Below are 24,017 nucleotides of genomic sequence, written 5' to 3'. Positions count from 1 at the left end.
ATACTGAGAAGTTACCTAGAACACTAAAATACTAAATTCCCATGTCCCTCAAATTCAATTTGAAGATCTAAATAACTAGGTTTAGAGTATAGGGTACATATTTTGTGCTTTGTCTTTAAATATAAAAAAATTTTAAGAAGTTGGTAAAAGACATTTATTTAATATGAACTGTAAAATAACCAAATTCTATACTATGAATAAGATCTTCAGTCATTTTTCTACTCTTATAGTGGAATCCAGTGATAATGTGTATCTGCAAAGACAAAAAGGTACTCAAATCTCTTCTAAATCATTAAAAAGAAATTAAACTGTTTTCAAAAGTTTTACTGTTTCTTTGAATATTTGTAAATCACAAATTACATACACATATAAATGTATGTATACACAGCCACCATACCTCCGATCAACAAAAGGATCATTTAAATAAAATATTCCTTATTGTAGTATGGTATGTCACACTTATTAACTGTGTATTATCTTTTAAATAACATCTGCTATGTGGAATGGAAGAAGATACTAGTCAAATTTATCAAAGAGACCCGGAGACTTATAGGATGTGATTAGCCATTTCTTGATCAATGCTGTAAACTACAAATAGTTGGCATGATGTGGTTTAGCACAATAAGAACATGAACCTGAGACATATTTATGAGTAAAAACGGCAAACAGAACGTGAATGCTACTTCTTTAATCTGTATACTGAGGAATATGGATTACCTTTTTAAAAAATCATAAACACGTTTTCTGGGACACCAGAAATATATCACAGGACATTTTCAAACATCAAATTAGCATCTTCCAAAAAAATGAATACATACAAAGATAGGACTTGAACAAGCTTCAAGATAAAATGAAATAATCTCCATCTGTGTTTAAGACTGGGAGATTATTGGAAGCATGGTCCTTCTTGCCCATTATACTTTATCTTTTCTGCACTATACCTCCCAAATAAATACCAAGTATGCATAAAAATACGCTCAGTAAAAAGTCTAAGGCTTAAAAATAAAAAAAGCAAATAAAAAACAAATTAAAAAATGAAAATGAAAATGAAAAATATGAAAAAGGGGCAAAGTTCTAAAGCCTCTTTAAAGAACTGGACATTATTAAAATGACTCTGCTTGTTAATCAATGTATCTGTTTATGTTATATAACAGAGGTCTACACTGTGTATGAAATCACCATGGTAACAAGAACCTAGAGATCAACACGGAGATTTTTCGTAGGTACAACCCTATAACTGGTCTTTTACCAACCAGCATGCTATAACCTTATGCTATACTGTCCTTGTCCTGAGTTGCTGTCGTGTTTCAGGGTTTTTACCCTTACATGAAAGGTAGTGTAGTGTGAGTTTTGGCAGGACTCTTGGGATGGTAATAGCATGAAATGTTAAGGCAGATGATACTCTGTTTGACAGTTAAGGGAAGTGAGTATGTCATATTTCTTCAATGTTGGCCTATGAGTTAAGGTTAGCCTATCAGACTTGGCAGTAACCCTGTGAAAAATATGAGTAGAAAATCTAGACCTATGGGGACTCAACTTTGTGTCTGGACATGGGACTCTCACTTCCTGGAGGACCACAGGCTCAGGAGTGAGGCTACTTTCCACAGAGCTGCTGCAGTGCCTTCACTGGCTAAGAAGTAAAGTTCTTGGCCAAATTCTGGAAGGGGACCTAGAAAATGGTCCCCAAGGGACTTGTCTTCTTCAGTAGCTTCCCCGATATACAAAATTTATTTCTACAGCAGGTAATCTTATTATTGGAGGCCATGACAACACTGGGAAATCCTGTTTCAGAGTGGAAATGTAAACAGGGAGATGAACGTATGAGGCATAAGAACAGCCTTTAGGGAATTCCCCTTGTGGCTCAGAGGAAATGATGCTGACTAGCATCCATGAGGACATAGGTTCGATCCCTGGCATTGCTCAGTGGTGTAGTTTGCAGACATGTCTGGGATCCTGAGTTGCTGTGGCTGTGGCAGAGGCCAGCAGTTACAGCTCTGATTCAACCCCTAGCCTGGGAACCTCAATATGCTGCAAGTGTGGCCTAAAAAAGACAAAAAAAAAAAGAACATCCTTTAATCTACAGAAGATACAGATGGATCAAAAAACTGATTTTTAGAATATTTTAAGAATATTACAGATACTTGGAGTCTGTGGATCCAAGTATAAACTGCTACACAGATATACTATCCTTCATTTATTTTCTTGGCCATGCCTGAGGCATGTGGAAGTTTCTGGGCCAGAGAATGAACCAGACCCTTAACCTGCTGAGCCACCAGGGAACTCCACATGTGCCATCTTTTAAAAGTTGGGTTTTAATGGAAGTAAAGACTTAGGAGAACAAGTAGAAGACCTTATTTCTTGAAACTATTTCTAATCTGGTACTCGTGAATACATTTAAGTTCTTAGGTCTTATGCTTATACAATCTTATTTAAATATTAATAAGACAATGGCGCTAAAAATTTTTACTCATCCAGAAAACACTGTGTAAAAAGCCTTAGAAAATAGAAACCACTATTAATCAAGGACCTCCTAGTGCACTTTAAACCTTTTAAAAGAGTCTGCCTTGAAATCACTGTAAAAGCTTATCTACTTGAATTTCATAATTTAAGCAAACTTCATATTATATAAACTGGCATAAAGTGCTTTATATGACAAATCTGAAAAATATTTTAGGTTTGTATGTCACCAGAGAGATCTCTTATGCAAAAATATATTTTTTTAAAATTTCAAATTCTGTTCAGGGATTTCAAAATAATTTTTAGAAAAAAGTAGCAATTTCCACAAGTAGTCATATTAAGATGAGTGTTTATTAAGTATTTTTACACTGGGTAGTAATTATAATACAGGTATTACACCTACGATAAAAATTTATACTGTATTATATCTGTCAAAGGAAAACTAGAAAAATCAGTTTAGAAGTACAAAGATGAAAAGAAATGTATTACACATGCGAAGTGTCTGAGTTTAATAAGTTGTGTACATAAAAGCCCATGGGGCTCTTGCTTCCTAAAGAGTAAAACTGAACAGGAGTTCCCGTTGTGGTGCAGTGGTTAATGAATCCGACTAGGAACCATAAGGTTGCGGGTTCGATCCCTGGCCTTGCTCAGTGGGTTAAGAATCTGGTGTTGCCGTGAGCTGTGGTGTAGGTTGCAGACACGGCTCGGATCCCAAGTTGCTGTGGCTCTGGCGTAGGCTGGCAGCTACAGCCCCGATTAGACCCCTAGCCTGGGAACCTCCATGTGCCATGGGTGCGGCCCTAGAAAGAGACATTTTTTTTCAAAGACAAATTTCATTCTTTTGAAGGAAAAATGTTACCAAACATATAATGAAAATATTTGATGGGAGATACCTGACAATTTCTTCTGGTAAGAAAACAATTTCTTCTGGTAAGATGGAAGTTCTCCATCTTCCTTTCTACTAACGCAAGGATTCTCAACCTTGGGTGCAATGGCCTCTTCCTTAAAAAATCCATACGTACGTACCATCAAAAGAAATGAATGGGTCTTGTGAAACTAGGTTTGTCTATACTTTTCTCCTGGATTCTCTTTTTAGTTAAAGACTATCATGACCAAACTAAATGCAGGCTAACTTTGGTATAACAGTGAAACATGTAGGTAGAGACAATAGCCTTTTTCATGTTTCCCAGAGTAACAACTGTAAACTGAGGAATTGTGGCTCTGTGTATTGTGGAGGTGGTAATGGAAAAAGAGCTTTCTGACTTGACAATTTCTATTTTATTTTAGCTAGTTAATAGAATATTTCTGCACATATCATTAAAAGCATGAGAAAATTTATTTATTTGACATGTTTGAATTAAACATAAAAATTAGAGGCTAAAACTGGATATTTGATTTTTACACAAAGTACTAACATATTATTTAAGCTTCGGGGGGATGTGTTCATACATCACAAATAACTGGTTCAGGTACATTCAGATATGTGTTGGCTAAAGCAAAATGCTAATATTCTTATTTGGTGACTGTCACCCATGCACAAACATGGTGATAAATGTGGAGTTCTAAGCTGATGCCCAGCACATCAGGTAATTTTGCTTAATAAGAATTCATTTAACAAAAACCCATCTATGTGGAAACTCTAAGTAACACCTACTGGCTGGAGCATGCATGCTATTATCTCATAGCTGGCTTCATTTATATCCAAACTAGCCTTCAGAATATGGTCCACAGTTTGGTGGCTTTAATATGTATCACTCTGACGTACAATTTTAAACTCAATATTTTGAACCCTTTGTTTAAATAATTTGTATCTAAATCTTTTTTTTTTTGGTCTTTTTAGGGCCGCACTTGCAGCCTATGGAGGTTCCCAGGCTAGGGGTCTAATCAGAGCTACAGTTGCCAACTTATGCCACGGCCACAGCAATGTCAGATCCGAGCCGCACCTGCGACCTACACCACAGCTCATGGCAATGCCAGATCCTTAACCCACTGAGCAAGGCCAGGGATGGAACCCGAAACCTCATGGTTCCTAGTCAGATTCGTTTCCACTGTGTCACAACAGGAACTCCTTTATCTAAAATTTTAAATGGAGTTACCACTGTGGCTCAGCAAGTTAAGAGCCCGTCTAGTATCCATGAGGATGTGAGTTTGATCCCTGGCCTCACTCAGTGGGTTAAGAATCTGGTGTTGCCGCAAGAAGTGGTGTAGGTTGCAGATACGGCTTGGATCTGGCATTGCTGTGGCTGTGGTGTGGTAGCTGCAGCTCCAATCTGATCCCTAGCTTAGGAACTTCCATATGCCACAGATGTGGCCCTAAAAGAAGACAATAAATAAATAAATAAATAAAAATATTAAGCTTTTCAAACATATATACAAATAGTGGAAAATATAACCACCCCGTTTTAATAATTACAAAATTACACTTTCTATGCTCCACTTACTCTTTTCCTTTCTATTACAGAATTTTAAAACAGACTCCTTACATTGGATCATCAGACCTCTAAATACTTCCATATGTAGCTCTATAAAATAAGGACTTCATAAAACCACAATTATTCCATAATGCCATATGAGTTCACATTCAAAATTTTCCTAACATCTCAGAAATGTCTTTCTCCAGTGGCTTGTCCTAGTCAGGCTGAAATAAGGTTCACTGATCGCACCTGACTGTGATTGTAAATATAATAAGGCTCTCCCATCCCCTCATTTTCATCTTTTTTTTTGGCTCACTGCTGGAACCATAGCAATAAACTCATAGTATGTGTCACACTATGAATTTGTTTGATAGGTTTCTCATGGTGGCACTTACACTTCCTCTAACCTCGATTTTTCTTGTAAGCAGAAATTTAGAGCTAAAAGCTTTCAGGCCAAACTTTTGTGGTTAGACTATTTTATGAATGGAGCCATGTACTTCACATCATGTCATATCATAACTTTTACATTTGCTCAGATCAATCAGCCAGTTCAAGCGGTGGCAGCCTGATCTATTTTCAAGTTCTCCATCTTCCTTTCTACTAACGCAAGGATTCTCAACCTTGGGTGCAATGGCCTGGGGTAGAAGTGGGAGGGCCAGCAGTAGGTTCTAAAAGATTCTCAGGTGATTCTAATGTGAGGCTAGGCTTGAGAATATAGATGTTTCTGCATACACTGCCAACGTTTGCTTGAATCAGTGATAGGATTCAGGGCTACAAATTGGTGATTTTTCTAACTTTATTGCTCTTTCTACATTTATCAGCAGGAATCCTTTAGCATATTTTAGAAATCTTTAGATGGCTAGTACTGACTAGGGTTATTTGGTTATCCTGAAATAAAATCTGTACAGGACAGGGAGGCTACACTTTTAATTCTTCTCTTTGATCACTAGTAATAAATTTGATTTAATTATGAGTAAGGCAGTGGTTCTCAAACTGCAGAGTAGAATCACCAGGGGTCTTTAAAGACTACTGATTTCTGGTTTGGGGCCCAGACTTTTGGATTCAATTGCGTGTAGGGAGAACTGGGAATATTATTTTAATAGCGCCACAGGCAATTTTAATGTGCAGTGTTTGGGAACTTCTGGAGTGAGTTGCTGGTACCCAAATTACCTCCAATGGTGATAAAAAGTTTGTTTTTTTGCTTGTGTTTATAGCAGTTGTTACATTTTTGTTGACAGAAAAATGTCTGATCATTTTGTGCCAGATATGAAATGAGAGAAAAGCAAAGCTGACAGGAAGTACGGCAATTTTATTAAATTCCAGGATCAGGCTGATCTCCAATTTCCGTAAGAATTAATCAAATAATAGAATGGTTAGTATATGTTGGAGTCTCCATGTGATGTTCTGATTTAATGTATCTTTAATAATTACATCTTTAAATAATTTTACTCCAATTTGTAGATAAGGCTTATGCTCCAAGGAAACTCAAAACAAATATTTTTTTGAAGCCTAATAACTTATTAAACTTTTAAACACTGAAAAGAATTTAGTATATGCTACTATCCTCTGGTAACACAGGAAGCATAGATAAGCATAAGAGTTGATATAGGTAGGAATATATATTAGTGAGGACCTACTCAGACCTCAAAAATTGGCACAAAGATTATTGCAAACTAAAGACTTTTGAGATTCAACAGATGCATTCAGAAGCCTTTTTGGAGGTTCCCCCATTTCACTAAAAGCAGAAGCTTCTGGAAGTGAGGCTATCATAGATCCATTCTGGGGGGAGTTTTATGGAATGAAGGAAAACAAAAGTGGAGAAGACCACTTGCACCTGTGTAAACAAACAGCATCACAAACCTTATCTTCTGTTTGTTCCCCCAGAAACCCATTTGTTCTTCCCACAGGAGCCCTTTCTGCCAGCTTTCTCTCTCCAATTAAGTTAGGTATATAAGCCTCAAACTTTCTTAGGCTCCACAGGCATATGAATACTTAAGGTTTTTTTTTTTTTTTTTCCTCCTATCCTATTGTCAGTTAATTCACAGGTCTCCCAGAGCCAACTGACATAAGAGGGTAAAGGAGAGGTCTTCCCACCTCCCACATATTGCTAAGCATCTTTGGTGGGCAATATGACACTATTTGCCAAAGTAAAAATGTATACGCCCTTGCCCAGGTAGTTCCTCTTAAAATGTAATGAACAGAACAGTCAGATGTGCTGTGAAAAATTTTACCATTGCTTGCCGAAGTGCAAAATTGGAAAAAAAAAAAATTCACTAGTAAGGGACCAATTACATAAATTTTCTAAACAATAGATAGCCGTTTAAAAGGAGGCAGATCTTTGTATAGTGACATAGAAACACATGCATGGTTTTACTCTATTTTTAAGGAAAAAAAAAAAACACAACAATGTATAACATACGCTCATTGTATTAAAAACAAAAGAAAAGCAAATGTGTGTGGCTATTTACGCACACACTCATTCACCAGTTTGGTGTGTTTTATTCCAGATTTTCTGTATGAGTGTGTAGGTTGTGGGGCAATAGTCAAAGTATGGGTAGATGTGGAAATGAAGGAAACTTTTACCTTTTACTCCAAATTCTATTAGACAATTTTTTTAATCTTAAATAAGAAGCATGCCTTACTTTTGTAATAAAATATTAAAAAGTTAAGCAAACCTTTATAGTGGTGATCTCTATCCTATAGGACTGCGATTGTGGTAAGAAGATAATGACTGTTATTTAAAAAAGGCCTGAAAAAAATAAGAAAGGAAAAACCTGGGATGCTAGAGCTGGTTTTAACAGAAATTTGTATTCTCCCTGGTTATTTGTAAGAGAAGCAGAAATCAAATTTTGTCATTTGTACAATACGTAGTCATAATAAATCATAACATTCAAAATCCACGGTAAAATAGTTCTTTATACATGATTGCTAATCTAATATTCCATTTATGAATATGTATAATATAACTTCCTACTGTATCTCCCTTATAAATTCAGTACATTCCCACTGAGGCATAAAGTGTTCCCATTTAAGTTCGTGTCTTGTCTCATGATGTGCTGATGCTTTTTTGTATTGTAAATTACTTGCTCCAGATGGAGGAAAAAAGATAAATTGACTTATGGCTAGTCTCTCAATTATCTTTTACTTTAGTATTTATTTATTTATTTTTTAAACCCACCCCAGTGGAAAAAACTTGTGCCCATACATTTTAGAAGCAGAATTTAAACACATAAAGAAAACACAAAACCTGATTTTCATAAAGCCTTAAATTTAATAGTATATATTAACTACCAAGTCACTATAAACCATATACTAATGATTTAAATGGATAGTATATTTAAATTATGGCACTCATGACATATTCCACAATAAATAAATGTGGCACTACTAAGTTAAATAATCTGATCAACTTAAAATTACTATCTTGCCCCAACTTTCCCCTTCCCTCTTATATTTATTGCCAAACATCAAATATTTGAATTGTGTGGGATCATTAATATTTTCTTTCCTTCCTATTGTCAATCCAAATCTATGAATCGCTAATGCCTTCTGGGTCAGCCAGAAATTGCTCTCACTTTTATGCTCCTATGTCTTTTACTAACTTGTTCTTTACTCAAGACTCCAATCTGCTGGCCTCTTTTAGTTTCTTATCCACAAGGGATTTCCCCTTCCCTCTTATATTTATTGCCAAACATCAAATATTTGAATTGTGTGGGATCATTAATATTTTCTTTCCTTCCTATTGTCAATCCAAATCTATGAATCGCTAATGCCTTCTGGGTCAGCCAGAAACTGCTCTCACTTTTATGCTCCTATGTCTTTTACTAACTTGTTCTTTACTCAAGACTCCAATCTGCTGGCCTCTTTTAGTTTCTTATCCACAAGTAGTAATTCTCAATCATCTACTTAACATATACTAATATCTGCTTCTGCATCTATTTATTGAACATTTTCTTCAAGTGCAAATGAGCCTGATTTCCTGGCCTGGTGGGGACAGTGGGTGCACTTCAGCCCTGCAGGAGGCTCAGGTCCTAGTCTGCAGGGAAGAGGAGGGGAGGGAGACTGTTCCCTGGTGCTGAGCCCCTCCTCATCTTACACGTAAGTGCTAAACCTGGCAACTGCCTAAACTCTAGTTAGTAATTTCCCCCACCCCTAAACAGAAAAATTGTGAAATTGCGATTTGTGGCAAAATTCACTTTACAGGATGTGGCTGGAGGATTTAAGTAACAACCCATGATCACTTTGAAAAAAGGACTCAATTTCTGGCCTCAACACCTGCTTTCTGGTGGGTAGCAAATGTTGTATATAGTTATTTTTATGACTAAAGTAGTGTGCTTTTTCTTAAAAGAGAAATAAGTCCAAGATTTTTTTTTCTTTAAAGAATATTCTTTGTATTTTCCATCACAAAGGGGTATAATTACTTGTGCATATATTTGCACTAGTATGTTCTACAGGTCTTTATTATTCTAATACATGTTTTCTGTGATTTTGGAGTTTATTTCACTCTCTCTTTTTTTTCCCCTAGGCTGCACCAGAAGCATATGGAAGTTCCCAGGCTAGGGGTCAAATTGGAGCTGTAGTCACTGGCCTACACCCTAGACACAGCAATGCAGGATCTGAACCGCGTCTGCGACCTACACCACAGCTCATGGCAATGCCGGATCCTTAACCCAATGAGCAAGGCCAGGGATCGAACCCGCTTCCTCATGGATGCCAGTTGGGTTCGTTAACCACTGAGCTGAGCCACTACGGGAACTCCTACTTTTTCTCTTTTGTTGTATGGGTTCTTCAAAGCTACCTCAAATTTTGGTGGAACATAAGACACTGTACAAATACACACACTGGTAAGAGATATGAAGACATGAATAATGGAAAAATCACATACTAACAAGAAAGGAAACAGAAAGGAACACTAAGACAACATTCGCTCTTTATTTACTCTTTTGAGCAGAATGTACATACATACAAACACAAAATCCAAGGTCATAAGACGTGCAAAGCTAAAGACATAGAAAACGATAAACTCTCCTCTTAATAAAAGATAAGAGGATGTGCATTTATGTTTTTATAGAGTAGATATGCAATACTGGTAAGCTAGAAAATATAGAATAATGAAGAGAGAAGGCATAAGAAAGGCAAGGTAACAATAAGGCATAAATGTTTAAAACAATTTTATTATGTCCAGGGGAGTTTCTCCCTAAGACTCCTTCCCAATCAACCTAGGGAAATAAAAGGGTTTTGTAGAAAGGATGATTATTCCCCATGTTATGGGAATTTATCTCTTGGAGCATCCAAGACTTTGGTTTTTGCTTTCCAACCGCCTACTATACCTGGTACAAATTAAAAATCAACCAATCAACCAATCAACCAGAAAAACAAGCAAGCTGATTCTCCTGAACTGAATCATAAATGGAAATCTTTTCTGCCTAGGGCATCCTGAGCTCTTCCTTAGAAAATTTGCAGTAAGTTCAGCTATTTAAAAACAAATTCAGCAGTTGGTTTCAATTTCTGGCATTTCAACGGAATATAACATCCCGAAAATACCTGAGTAGGCAGGGATCTTTTCCAGGTAGTGATCAAACTATTGCCTTGCTAACAATTCACCTTATTGCTGAAACGGTTTTCAAGCAATTAAAAAAAAAAAGGTAGAGAAATTGCCTTCAAGTAAACATTCAAAACATTAAAAAAAAAATGAAGAACATAACAGACCTTTAATTCTAAATCCTTCCTTATTTAGGAAACCAAGATAATTGAACAAAGATGTTTCTTTGGTCAAGACCTAGCCAAAGACAAAACAGACCAAAGACCTTTTAAATAGTTTTTGTATTTAAGCAACCCCTACCTCATTCTGGGTAGGACTGCCAAATTCTAAAAACAAGATTATTTTCATATTACATTCATATCTCTGTATGCAAAATGATAAAGAGAAGTCAACAGTTAAACTTTACAGTAAAAGTAGCAGCAAAACTGTCATTTTATCCTATTACTTACAATCAAACTTCTAAAGGGCATCTATAACTGCCTAGAGAAAGGACATGAAACAAATCAGATTTTTCTCTTTTATTCATATAATCAAATTTCAATTTTATACCCTTATCATTATAGCTTACTGCCATGGTTACAACCTAAATGGCCTTACGTACAGCTGGAAAGTGGGCAAATTTAAGAAAACACATGAGTAACATTAATATAGTTACAATAACAGAAAGTGGAGTGAATGTCAGTTGTGTTTGTTGTGTTAGAAGGTTAATATACTTCTCCCTCTCTGCAAAAGGAATGGGGTAAGTAAATATAATAACTTCCAGGCTGGAATATGAATTTGTGCAAGAGTGTACTCTGACCAAAGTAAGGGATAAAGTCTAGTTATTTGGTGTGAATTATGAATGTAGCTGTGGTAGTGACAGATGGATTATTGGAGCTGTATTTCCCTAACACTAAAGTCTTTGGAATATATACAAATACATGAATATGTAATATTTATTAAATGAAATATATATATAATATTCAATCTATTTAGATAGAAATATAAATGAGGACACTAATGAGGGAAAATGAGAGGATCAACCTAAAATACCTAAAGTGAGGAAGAATGAATACAATCTTTTTATGAAAGCAACTTGGTTATACATATGAAGAGCCTTAAAAATATTCATATACTTTGAATGATTTTCTTCCTAAAAATCTGGCCTAAGGGAAATCAAAGCTGCAGATATAACTTTATATAAAAAGATGTACGTTACCATAATGTTATTTACAATGGTGAAAAATTAGAAACAACCTGAAGTCCAAAAACAGAGATATGGGTAAATATGGTATATACTTGTAGTTTTCCTTTACAGAACCATCCCCCCACCTTTTTAAGTGTATAGAGTTATGCACTTCCACTGGACGAAACACTTAAGAGGGCAAGGACATTTGTCTTAAGCACTGATGACTGTGCTAGCCATCTAGGCTCAAAAAATATTTTTGGAATAAATTAACGATGCAGTATTAAACATGAGCTTATATGAAAATTTTATATTAAAAGGTAGATTTTTGCCATAGCCATGTACTAAATGCACGACACGGTATATTTTTCTTTAAACTGAACTTTTCAAATCAGTTTTTAACAGTTCACAGTACTGCTATTTCTCACGAGGAATATTTAAATTAGGTGATGTTTTGCTCAAAGGAATTCCAGTGGCTCCTCCAGACCTGTAGGGGAGTTCAAAGTACCTGGTTTTACAGATCTCTATAATTTGACCCTGTGTGGCTGTGTAGCCTCTGCACAATTTATCATCCCCCAAGACAGTTTTAAATGTTCCCAGGAGACATTCTGTCATCTCTTCTGCTGCCCAGTGATAGCACTTTCTCCACAAGCCCTAGGCTCCAGGCTCATCTTCTCTGCAAAGCTATCTCAGAGGTGGGCTGTCCAAATATGATGTTTCCCATATAATACTTATTTGGCAGTTAACCACATAATATTTCATGGCATGTCTTTCCTTGTAGTATACTGCTGTTTGTTAAGTCTTATTGTTAAGTAGCTTTTCACGTGTCTCTGCCTAATCTATTTCAATAAAATACTACATTTCTTGGGAACAACTTCTTTATGAAAGAGAATACCTTGTATGCACTATAAATAACCTAAGAATCATGGTGGCAGGTTCATGTAAACTTAGATACCTGGCCTTTGGTGATAGGAGTTTTACTCAATTCAAGCCTTGTTTAAAAATGGTCCCGGTATTTAGATATCCAGGCCTTTTCTAGCACTTATCTATTGTTGGTGCCATCCTTCACATTATAAGCTATGGGGGATGAGGGTTATATGTATTTGGAGCCCATCACTGTCTGACCAGCAGTGAGTATAGTTCTACATCCATGTTGCAGCTTCTCAGTAAATATTCAAGGAGTGAAGACTGAGTAAAAAGATACCAAATATCTGTGAAAGTGGCTGACGCTCTCCTCAATGTAACTCATCCTTTACATGAGGTAAATTTAGGGTAAAAAGAAAAGATAAAGAGACTACATTAGAAATTTCCAGACTATTTCAGAAGCTATCAGGCTACATCTGGATACATAAACAAACAAACACCCCAAAACATTTCAGGCAACTCTGCTCTTGAGCATGAGAAACAATGTGAAAGGGAAAGCCCTTGACTTATATGATCAATCAGCCAACTTTCCTAGATTATACAGTAACCTTTGTGAGGGCACGTCTGTGTTTCTCGATGATTAAAAAAATGCAGATATTGAGTTGATATTAAAAATGCTCATGTCCAATGTTTTAACTTCCCGACACATAATCTATAGGAATCTACTCAAGTATGTTTAAAAACTAAGCATATTATGAAATAGTACTTCAAAAGAAAGTAGCTCAATATTGTCACTATTAAAGGCTTTGCTGGGCTGTTTTCACCAAGAGGTAATAAATTAAGATAGCAGGCTTCTTCTGTCTACACAAAATGTAAGTTTTTTGGGGATTAAAAACTCATACCTGTTGATCTCCAAGGAAATGACTTCTCAGTTGAGCTAGAGAAAAAGAAGGAAAAAAAATGGAACATTTACTTTCTTTGTCATAAAAAAGATCTTTGGATCTGTTTTGCAAATAAACATTTAATTTTCACATTTAATTATATGAAGGTGTAAAAACCTCAAACACAATTTAAAATTATGATTCTAAGTTAACTTTTGGACAGTATTTAACCCTCCACATCAGTTTGGAACAAAATCATATTTCTGCTTGGAAGTTAAGGCAAGTTATAAAGCGATGCACAATTCTCTTTGGATAAAACACACCCCACATCCTTTACATACTTATATGAAGAACCATGCTGTTTTACGTGGGATAATTAATATGAAAGCTACATATAAATTAAAACAAATATATTATACATTGTATAACACACACATTAAAAAGACCAAAGGGGTGTTAGGAAGTTCATTCATTCTACTCATTTTCAAAAGAAGCGCTAGATGCTATAAACTTATGTTAATGAAGTCAGTTTGAACTGAATGTTACCATATAAAATATAAATATCATAAACCTTTATATCAAAATATAAGGTTTTACGAGCTAAGAGAAAATTTTAACTACTATTTTTCTTGATATACAGAATACCAATTTAAAAATGTGTTCATAAAAACATATCTGTGCCTTCCTGCTCTGCACCCTCTAAATTATCAATGTAGTAAAGTATAGTGCTAAGGGGACAGTGTGGTAGAACAAAGGGAACAAGAGGCTGGATGATTAAGCATTTATTAAATGCTAGAGTAAGTATCTCACATATATTATATCCTTTATATTATTCATGACAACCTAAAAACAGGTAATTATCTTTACTTTACAGATTAAACTGGCCAAAATCTTAACCTAGTAACCTGAAGAGCTAGGATTCAAACCCAGGATGGTTTGATTTCAAAGTCAGGGTTTCTCACCACTGTGCTATACAGTGGAATAGCTACTGACTCCATTTTTTGCATTAAACACACACACCGATACACATACATATACAACAAGCCTAAGAAGTCTAGAGAAATAAAAACCAAAGTGCTAGCACTTATTTCTGTGGGGTACACCTAAAAGGATTTTTTTCTTTTCAACCATTTTTTAAAAAATCGGAAACAAACACATACCAAAATTTTTTTGAGTGTTAAAAGTTTAAGGAAAAGTTATGTGACTTTGGGCTTAAGGAAACACTGTAAAATACAGAAAGGAATAATCCTCTCAGCACTGTAGTTGAAAGATTTTAAGTCCTTGTTAATCCCTTGATATTTTAATAAAGTCATTAAGTGGTTAGTGAAATTCTTGCTGGTTAAAAATTGTAGACTCAGTAAGAACTCCCTGAACTGAAGTTTTCAACTGTGTCTGTGATTTGCCTTTTTGTCACCAGCTCCAGTTCTAGGACCCTGAACTACCTGTGGGCAGGGATGGGGGTGGGGGTTCCCAGGCAATGGAGTCAGTCAGGTAATGCTAATCTTTAGCACTCAGGTGGGTTCCTCCTGTACCTGTGTTCTCCTGATTTTGAAGGGGACTAAAAATAAGAACATAAGATGAAACCATGGTCAAATATCATATGGGCACATTTGCCTATCTCCTGAAGATATGGTCTCACATTCTTGTGATGTTAAAACTGGTTCCCTATACTGAATTTTAATTTCTCTCTTTTGCTAAAAACTGAAGTAGAGTTGGAGATCCCGTCGTGGCTCAATGGTTGCCGAATAAGACTAGGAACCATGAGGTTGCGGGTTCGATCCCTAGCCTTGCTCAGTGGGTTAAGGATCCGGCATTGCCATAAGTTGTGGTGTAGATTGCAGACGTGGCTCAGATCCCGCGTTGCTGTGGCTCTGGTGTAGGCTGGCGGCTACAGTTCTGATTTAACCCCTAGCCTGGGAACCTCCATATGCCGCGGGAGCGGCCCAAGAAAGGGCAAAAAGACAAAAAAAAAAAAAAAAAAGAAAGAAAGAAAGAAAAGAAAAAAAAACTGAGTTAGAGTTGATTTACAATGTGTCTATTTCTGTCGTACAGTAGACTGTTTATACACATATACACACACACACACACACACACATACTTTCAAAAAATATTCTTTTCCATTATGGTTTATCATAGGACACTAACTATAGTTCTTGGTGCTATACAGTAGGATCTTGCTATTTATCCCTCAATTACTCTTGAGTATATTTTATTATTTAATTATCTTATCTAAATTAGCTTTCCCAGCACCAAGGCTGATACTGCCCAACTGTGTTTCTATCAACATGTTCATATTTTTTGTTAATATTAAAATACATGGTAAATCAAACTGCATTCCATAAATGTTTAATGTGCCTCAGGTTTCTAGGTAATATTAAAATCTATTATCTTCTGAATTCTAAATTTATATAAACTTTAATGAAATACTCTCACAAGCTTTTTTTTGAATTCTTGTAATTAAAGAATATAATTACGTTAATTGCTCAAATTGAGCAGGGGTTGTGGCTGTCTTGCCCATTTCTTCAGGTCAAGTTCCCAGCACAGTGCCTGGCACAGAGAAGAAGCTCAACATATATTGTTGTTCTAACACAAGCTGTGAAAAAGTAATAACGGGTTCTTTATTGTTCTGAAAGACCAGGTATATGTAAATTATTATTTACTGCTTTGTACAAACAGATCAAATTATTTTCCACACTCCAGGAAGGAAATTTCAGTAGCCTCATTGTATAACAACTAGGCAAACAGCATTTTTTGTCGCTGAAAAGGCCTGTGGTGATCAAAATACAATGAGGGATTCCTAGGTGAAGACAAGGGGAATCCTTGGTTAAAATTTTTTTCCCTACTCTTTGAGGCAAACAATAAAAATTGCTAGGAAAATAAATTAAGATTGAGGATTAAAAACAAGCAAAAAGTTGCATGGTATACTTTGAAGATTATATATTCAGCCTAGTTTATCTCTCACTAATTCTACAATTCTGTGTAATAACTGGTCATTATATGTTATTCAGAACAACCTATTTCCTTTTGAACCAATTATTTTATATAATTCTCAAACTGTTCACCATTCTTGGATTCAGGGGTGAGACAGTAAATACGTGCAGTTGTGAACTACCATTTTAAGTCATTGAATTATTATTTTTTTAAATGGCCACACCTGTGGCATATGGAAGTTCTTTGGCCAGGGATCAAATCCGAGCCGCAGCTATAACCTAAGCCACAGTTGTGGCAACACAAGATCCTTAACCCACCATGCTGGGCCAGGGATTAAACATGTGCTGCCTCAGAGACAAGGCCAGATCCTTAACCCATTGTGCCACAGCACGAACTCCAGTCACTGAATGTTTTAAGTCACTTTTATTGGAACAATAGAACAAGAGGCAGCTCCATGTTAGACACAGCACATTCCTTCTTCCCTCTCTCCTTCCAATCACCTATTCCTAGAAACATTTCTCCAACTTTTACTGAATGTCTACAATGTGTCTGTAAGCACTGTGCCCACAAATGACTCCATCTCATTCCTTTTCACTTCTCATCTGAAGATGCCAAGCAGCTTATGTTCTAGGAGCTTCCACTGGAATGTGAAACATTTAAAAATACAACAGGATCATCCATGATAACTTTGTTTCAGTAGCAAGAAGCATGTACAATTTCTATTGATAATTATATCTTAATTATCAACAACCTTCTAGAATGAAATCCATTCATAAGTTTGGGATTGTCTGGCTAGACAGTGTACAATGACTTTTTTTTTTTTTTTTTTTGTCTTTAGGGCCACACTCATGGCATGTGGAGATTCCCAGGCTAGGGGTCTAATTGGAGCTATGGCTACTGGCCTATGCCACAGCCATAGCAATGCCAGATCTGAGCTGCGTCTGCGACCTATACCACAGCTCACAGCCAACACCAGTTCCTTAGCCTACTGAGTGAGGCCAGGGATTGAACCTGCAACCTCATGGTTCCTAGTTGGATTCATTTCCACTGTGCCACGATGGGAACTGCCAGTGTACAACAATTAAAAGCAAGTTCACTAGGAAATTAATCAATCAAGGCAAATCATTTTAATGTGAAAAACATAAGTTTTGCTTTAAGGAAGACACCATGCCTTCCATCACAGTACTACATGAAAAAAAAAAAAAAAAAAAAAACGCAGTAAATCACTGAACAATTCTATATACCTAAGAAACTACATTTTTTTTTTCAGTTATAGACACAAATGGATTTATGAATACTTATGGCTGTCTTTGAAACCCCCCTTATTTTGTTATTTTCCCATATTATGAGTGAGAAAACTAGCCTGCTCACACTCCTCTGCAGCCAACCGAGCTGGCCAGCTGGCCAGTGACCTAGGGCCTAAAAGAAGGTGTGTGAGGGTGGCAGTGGCACCATGGGGAGTTTGTGGGGCACCCAGTAATGGCAGTGGGCACTGTTCTTGGAAACCCCGACTCCAAATCTGGTTCTCTGGCTTTCCTAGGGATTCTGAGAGTTGACACCTAAAAGCTTCTGTTAAGTCCCTTTTCTGCTTAAACAAGCCAGAGAGCATTCTGACTGACGTTCTGATTGAAAACAAATATAAACTGGCCTTTTGGAAGGAGCTAAAACCTAACTCCTTAACTCCTGACTGTATTTCTAAAAGCATATTTTATTACATATTTTGTACTCTACCCACCGAAACCCTTTTCCCTAAAGGACCTCCTGTTTAATCATTACCTAGTCACTCAAAGTGAAGAACAAGGAGTCATTTTATTGTCCCTTCCATACAACACTAGTGTGTAAACTCCATGAGGGCAGGGAAGTAAGTCTGCCTTGTTCACAGATACCTCCAACCTGGCACATGGTAGTCACCCTAAACATACGCCTTCTTACTACCAAGGATACGGTTCAGGCCTTCACCCTCTTGTAGGCCTTTGGCTGGATCATTCTTTCAGTCTCCCTCCTAACTTTTCTGCCTGGCTTTGATTTCTCAGCCTTTCAGGTTCTCTTCCAGGCTGTCACTACAGTGATTTTTTTGAACACTCAAATCTGAAATAATTCTCCTGATGCTAATGCACAACAGATCCGCACAGGATAAATTTTAAACATCTCAGTTAGTATGGCAGAGATTCAAATATCTTCGTATGACGTAGAAGGGCCTCCACCACCTGGTTCCTTCTAGCTTGCCCTTTCCCACACAAACCTACATTCCAGGCACTTCTAATTACTTGCAGTTTCCTCACAAACCATGCTGCTTCAAGCTTCCAATGCTATTTTGGGGATAGGATGTGTAGGAAAACAATCTGGAAACTCAGAATTACACAAATTCCAGAATGGTATATGTGGTACTGTGTAACAATACTTATGTTATATACCCATTCAACGGACCACTCTGGTAAAGTTTACCTTGAATATGTACCCCTTAATAACAGGAATATCTTTGAAAAATGATCTACTTAACTCAGTACCCAACTTCCTCCTGATTTTACTGTGTCTGATGTGAGCTTAAGTGGACAGCAGTAGGTAAACAGTAGGGGAGGGAGGAATGGAGAATTTGATGGAGCTACACAGTAACTTTACCACGTCATTCCCCTCACCCACTCCCTAGCCTAGATGGGGCTTTTTCATCACTAGTGAAGTGTGGGCTACTGTCACTACTCTCCTATAAGACACACTGAATTGGGATAGAATCTAAGTTATTCCACTTTGTTAAAAAAATCATTGTGTTAAGAAATTTTATATATACACAGACTTATACGTGTGTGTGTGTGTGTGTGTGTGTGTAGAACCTCTGTTAATGTTCAAAAAATTAAGCACAGCCAAAAACAAACTAAATTGCACTTGGTATTAATGTACAGGATTTGCTGGAATGACTTATTCTGGAAACAATTTTATTAATGAATAGAGCATGAGCTTATACCACTGTCTAGGCTACATAATCTCTAGAGCATTTTCTCTGGTGAACACCAATCATCCTTCAAGAATTAGCTTGATGAAAGTTGATCATTTCTTCCTTTATGTCAAGAATATATCCGATAATCTTTCTCGATTTTTGTTTTTCATATGATTGTAATTGCAGTATTTGTTTACCTGTTTCCACTACCAGATTAGGGTTCTCTTGGGGGTAAAGACTCTCTTAATTCTATTTTCATCCAACCAGTACTGAGAAAAATGCTAAATAAATGACAGCTGACCTTAACTTTTGGGGTTGTTCTTTTTTAAGCCTAATCCTATGTTATTTTAGATATTGTTCCAATCATTCTAAAAAGGAGTTTTTGGCTCTCTCTACACTTTATAGAAAAGATGTCTACTGTAACTATTACATGAATCCATTCAACAAATATTTGTTGATCATCTACTGATTGTCAGACATTGTTAGAAGCTGGGATATAACAGTGAAAAGAGTAAAAGTCTTTGCCTTCTGGGTACTCACAACTATCTTATTACTCATTACAAGTACTTGGGTGACTCTCCCACGGGATCACATGCCTCAAACAGAGTAGGCTGATCTTACAGCCAGGAACTTGTAAGAGAGTACTCTGATGAGTCCAGCAGTGTCGTGACTAAAGGAGCATCCACATATCTATAATTCAAAGTATGAAACATTTGTCTTTTAAAACACCAACAAAAAAGACCTGGCTATCCTTTTAATTACCTATGACAATAGGTAAATTGGTATTGGGACTACCCATCTAGGAATTTGAACATGAAGCTGCAGAGGGAAAAGGTATGTAGCAGTGTGAAACATACTGTTATATTTGAGAATTTGCTTCAGTTCCTGCAACTCAAAGATTATAAAGTGTTAGGAATCAGCTGGTTTGTGAGACCATCAATATGATAGTCTACATGTGCAAATAAACCTGACATATCAAGTTTCCCCTCTGTATTACAACAATCTCTTCAAATAGCTATTAAAACCACCCCACTTTAGTAGCATTACATAAACTACATATTTCACTATTACAACATTTTCATTTACAATACTTTAAAAATGATCCTTAGATGATCTTCCTTTACTGAACAGAGGTAATTAATAGCTGAATTCTCATTGATGACATGTTCATTAATCTTACTATAAATATTTTCAAAAACGCATCTGTACATTGCTAGCCTGACTTTTTACTCTTGACTTTCTCACTACTTTTACTATTTCTGGACATTCAGATGGCCAAGAAGCATATTAAAGGATGCTCAACATCATTAATCATCAGAGAAATGCAAATTAAAACCACAAAGAGATATCACCTCCTACCATAGTCAGAATGGCTATCATCAAATAACAAATGCTGGTAAGGATGTGGAGAAAAGGGAACCTTTGTACACTGCTGGTGGGAATGTAAATTGGTGCAGCAACTGTGGGAAAGAGTATGGAGTTTTCTCAAAAAACTAAAAATAGAACTACCCTATGACTCAGCAGTTTACTCCCAGGTATATGTGTGTGTATGCATGTGTGTGAAAAAAGACAACATTAATTTGAAAAGACACATGTACCCCAATGTTCACAGCAGCATTATTTACAATTCCCAAAAAACAGAAGCAACCTAAGTGTCCATCAACAGATGAATGGATAAAGATGTGTTGTATGTATATGTGCGTACACGTGTATACACACACACACACACACACACGCACTATTCAGCCACATAAAAGAATGAAATCTTGCCATTTGCAGCAATAAGGATGGACTTGGAGGGTATTACGCTAAGTGAAATTAGAGAAAGACAAATATTGTATGAAATCACTTATTTGTGGAATCTAAAAAAGTACAAAAAACTAGTGAATGTAACAAAACAAAAAGAGACTCACACATATAGAAAACAAACTAGTGGCCACTAGTGGGGAGAGAGGTAGGATGGGGTAGGGGATTAAGAGGTACTAAATAAATAATTTGGGGGGGGGGAGCTTTTTTTAGTGCCATACCTGTGGCATATGGAAGTTCCCAGGCTATGGGTTGAATCTGAGCTGCAGTTGCTGGCCTACACAACAGCCACAGCAATGCGGGATCTGGGCCACATCTGCGACCCACACCATAGCTCATGGCAATGTCAGATCCTTAACCCACTGAGCGAGTCCAGGGATTGAACCCTAGTCTCCATGGATACTATCGGGTTCATTACTGCTGAGTCACAAAGGGAACTCCTTAAGTAAATAAATTTAACAAATAAATAAAGAGGTACAAAATAAATAAGCCAAGAGGATTTATTGTATAAAACAGGGAATATAGCCAACATTTTATAGTAACTATAAATAGAATATAACCTTTAAAAACTGTGAATCACCGGGTTGTCTACCTGAACTTATACAATATTGTACACCAACTATACTCCAAGAAAAAAGTTCTGTTTTTCTTTTGCACATGTTAACTCTTGAATTCAAGAACTACCATGTGTTTACAAATGAAATTTCACTAGCTGGAATAAATTCCAAATGTATTTTTCTCCTTTTCTACAAATTCATTACTACCTGAAGCTAGTCTATTAGCAAATACGTAATTGTTATGGATTCTAAATCCATTATGAGAAAAATTCTGGTGACTCATTATTGGTTTTTATAATTTCCTTTATAATACATTGCTCTAATAATTATATCTACTTTTTACTTGATTCTAAGGTCGATTTTTCAGTTAAAAAAGAAAAAGTTGGTTTGTTTGGGTTTCTATTTTAGGTAATTAATACATATTGAAATTACTTAATACCTTGCTATCCTCTAGGCATTACAAATTGCTTTTTAATGAGTTGATTCAGAATTTTCTTAGATATGAAAGCTGGGTTCCATAGCTCCAGGTCACTTCAGATTTCCTATTACGCACCTATGATTTCCTCTGCCAAGATTCTGGCAAAGTAACTACTTATGATTCTGAACTTTTGGTCTCTACTTGGAGTGTTACTAGATAAATTTAAAACAATTTCCCTTAACTGAGTAATCCATTCTACCCAACACTTAAGTCTTCAAAATTTCAATCACTATTGTTTTGACTTCCCTTCTAATTAGTCTACTTAAAATTTTGTTCAGTTTCTCTTAATGCATTTGTAAAATATTCCATTAGTTTTTTGTGAGTTCTTAGCTAGGTAAAGCTCATTCAGTGTTTTAGCTTTCTTGAGTGCTCTTGAATTTATGCTTGAGAATGCCACTTTTCGAAGATAATGCATGTGGAAGTCCCAGGTTTTAAAGCATTCTCTAGGTAAGGAGGTCACATTTCTCCTCACCTTGACCTCAACAAGAATGTCCTTGAGCTCATTTGATACTCATAATTAGCATGGTGAGAGGTGGAGTCCAGAAGCCTAAGATGGAGTCAAGGGCTATCTAATGTCCTATCTACCTCCTGATGTTCCAAAAACTCATATAACCCACCAACAGTTAACTGATAGGCTATAACTAGTTTTGTTTTTCCTACGTTTGGGAAACAAGGATCTCATCTCTTGTTTTTAGTTAGATAAAAATTAACTAGGAAATAAATCCTTCCCATTAAAGGAGACCTACTCTCTCACTTGCTACCAGAACTAGAGCAATTAGACAAAATCAAACAATACATCAGGATTATTCTTCTCAAGACAGATGTGGATAGCTATTCTTCCACTAGGCTATTTCAGTAAGTTGGACTGGAAGGCCAATGTGATGAAGAGACAATGAAGGTGAACTGCTTTGCTGGCTGAAGCAGAGGAGGGGCACTGAGAGGTAAACAGTTATCTCTGTGTACCACATCATCATCCCTAAGAGATGCTGGGGACACATGTTTGACAAATCGCGAGCCTACAGATTATAAGAATATCTTAGCAGTAACATTTGGCAATCTTTGTATTTAACCACATCTTGGGCAGCCTATTCAAAATTTACTTATTATCTATCACAATCAATCTTGACAGATATTCATCCAAATTCATGATTTTTCAGGACTAAGGCTCCTTTCTGTGTACTTTTTATTATGCTATCAGACCTTAGACACTTTCTGTTGGATAGAGACTGACTTCCTTCTTCCTATCAAAGGACCACTTAATATCAGTAGTCAGAAAAGTGAAACATGATAACATGCTCATAACTGTAGTTTATTATTATTTCTGTGTGTTATGGTTTTAAATTGCCCCTGAAAATGATATATACTTATAACTTGAACTAAGCAAAGCATAACAACTGAGATGGGACAAGGATCTCTTTTCATAATTATTTATATGCTCTGAGGGTGATGCTGAGGTTAAAGAAAATAAAGGGCACTTGAATTAAAAATGATGTCCTTCAAATGATGTAGCTGCTCCTGACCCATCAGCAACAGGGCATGAGCCCTGAGTTCCCAGCCACTCGTGGTGATGGATTTGTGCCCACCTGCTCTCACAGGTCACAATCACTGGGATGGCCAACAGAAGGAGCAAGCAAGACAGCTACCGGAATGCAGAACTTATACTTCATGCAATGTGGGAAAAGCCAAAGGCTTACAGTCTAACCCACACATTCCTCTTGGTGACACTTTAACTGAAAAACCTGGCCATGCTTTCAGAATGTACTTTTACAATTTCGGTCTTTAAAAAAATCACATAAGCAACGGAACAGCAAAGTGTGGCACAGAAATGTAGTCTTGGTTTCCACTGGCTGCTAGCAAGTGTAGAGTGAAATGTATAACCGAACACCGTGGGGTACATTTTTGGTCCCGCTATTGGCTCTGTTTTGTTCTCACCCTTGTTTACTCAGTTCTTCATTTCACTCTTCCCTTGTGCTACTTTACCATATTTTGG

At 36.5% G+C, this 24,017-nt stretch overlaps 1 protein-coding gene and 1 long non-coding RNA gene across 51 annotated transcripts in view; both read right to left on the bottom strand.

Annotated features, from left to right (window-relative positions):
• The window catches only part of LOC146395936 (uncharacterized), a 1,175,949-nt gene that overhangs the window by 943,251 nt on the left and 208,681 nt on the right, over nucleotides 1-24,017 (bottom strand). The window lies entirely within an intron of this gene.
• Nucleotides 1-24,017, bottom strand: part of PKP4 (plakophilin 4) — a 249,850-nt gene that overhangs the window by 68,710 nt on the left and 157,123 nt on the right. For 48 of the 50 annotated variants that reach the window (XM_085001127.1, XM_085001146.1, XM_085001133.1 and 45 more), the window contains one exon: nucleotides 13,345-13,379. The exons of 1 other annotated variant lie outside the window; for it this stretch is intronic. In XM_085001127.1, coding sequence (XP_084857253.1) covers nucleotides 13,345-13,379 — 35 coding nt within the window. Of the gene's footprint in view, nucleotides 1-7,546; nucleotides 7,621-13,344; nucleotides 13,380-24,017 lie in introns of those variants that run through there. One more of the 50 variants, XM_085001172.1, reaches the window with a different exon arrangement.

Source organism: Sus scrofa, chromosome 15, assembly GCF_054392235.1.
Source record: "Sus scrofa isolate SSC_HxYL_T2T_F1_AM1 chromosome 15, Sscrofa_HxYL_maternal_Yorkshire_Landrace_v2.0, whole genome shotgun sequence".
In the NCBI taxonomy this organism is placed as follows: domain Eukaryota; kingdom Metazoa; phylum Chordata; class Mammalia; order Artiodactyla; family Suidae; genus Sus; species Sus scrofa.
This window is presented reverse-complemented; position numbering and strand designations above follow the sequence as displayed.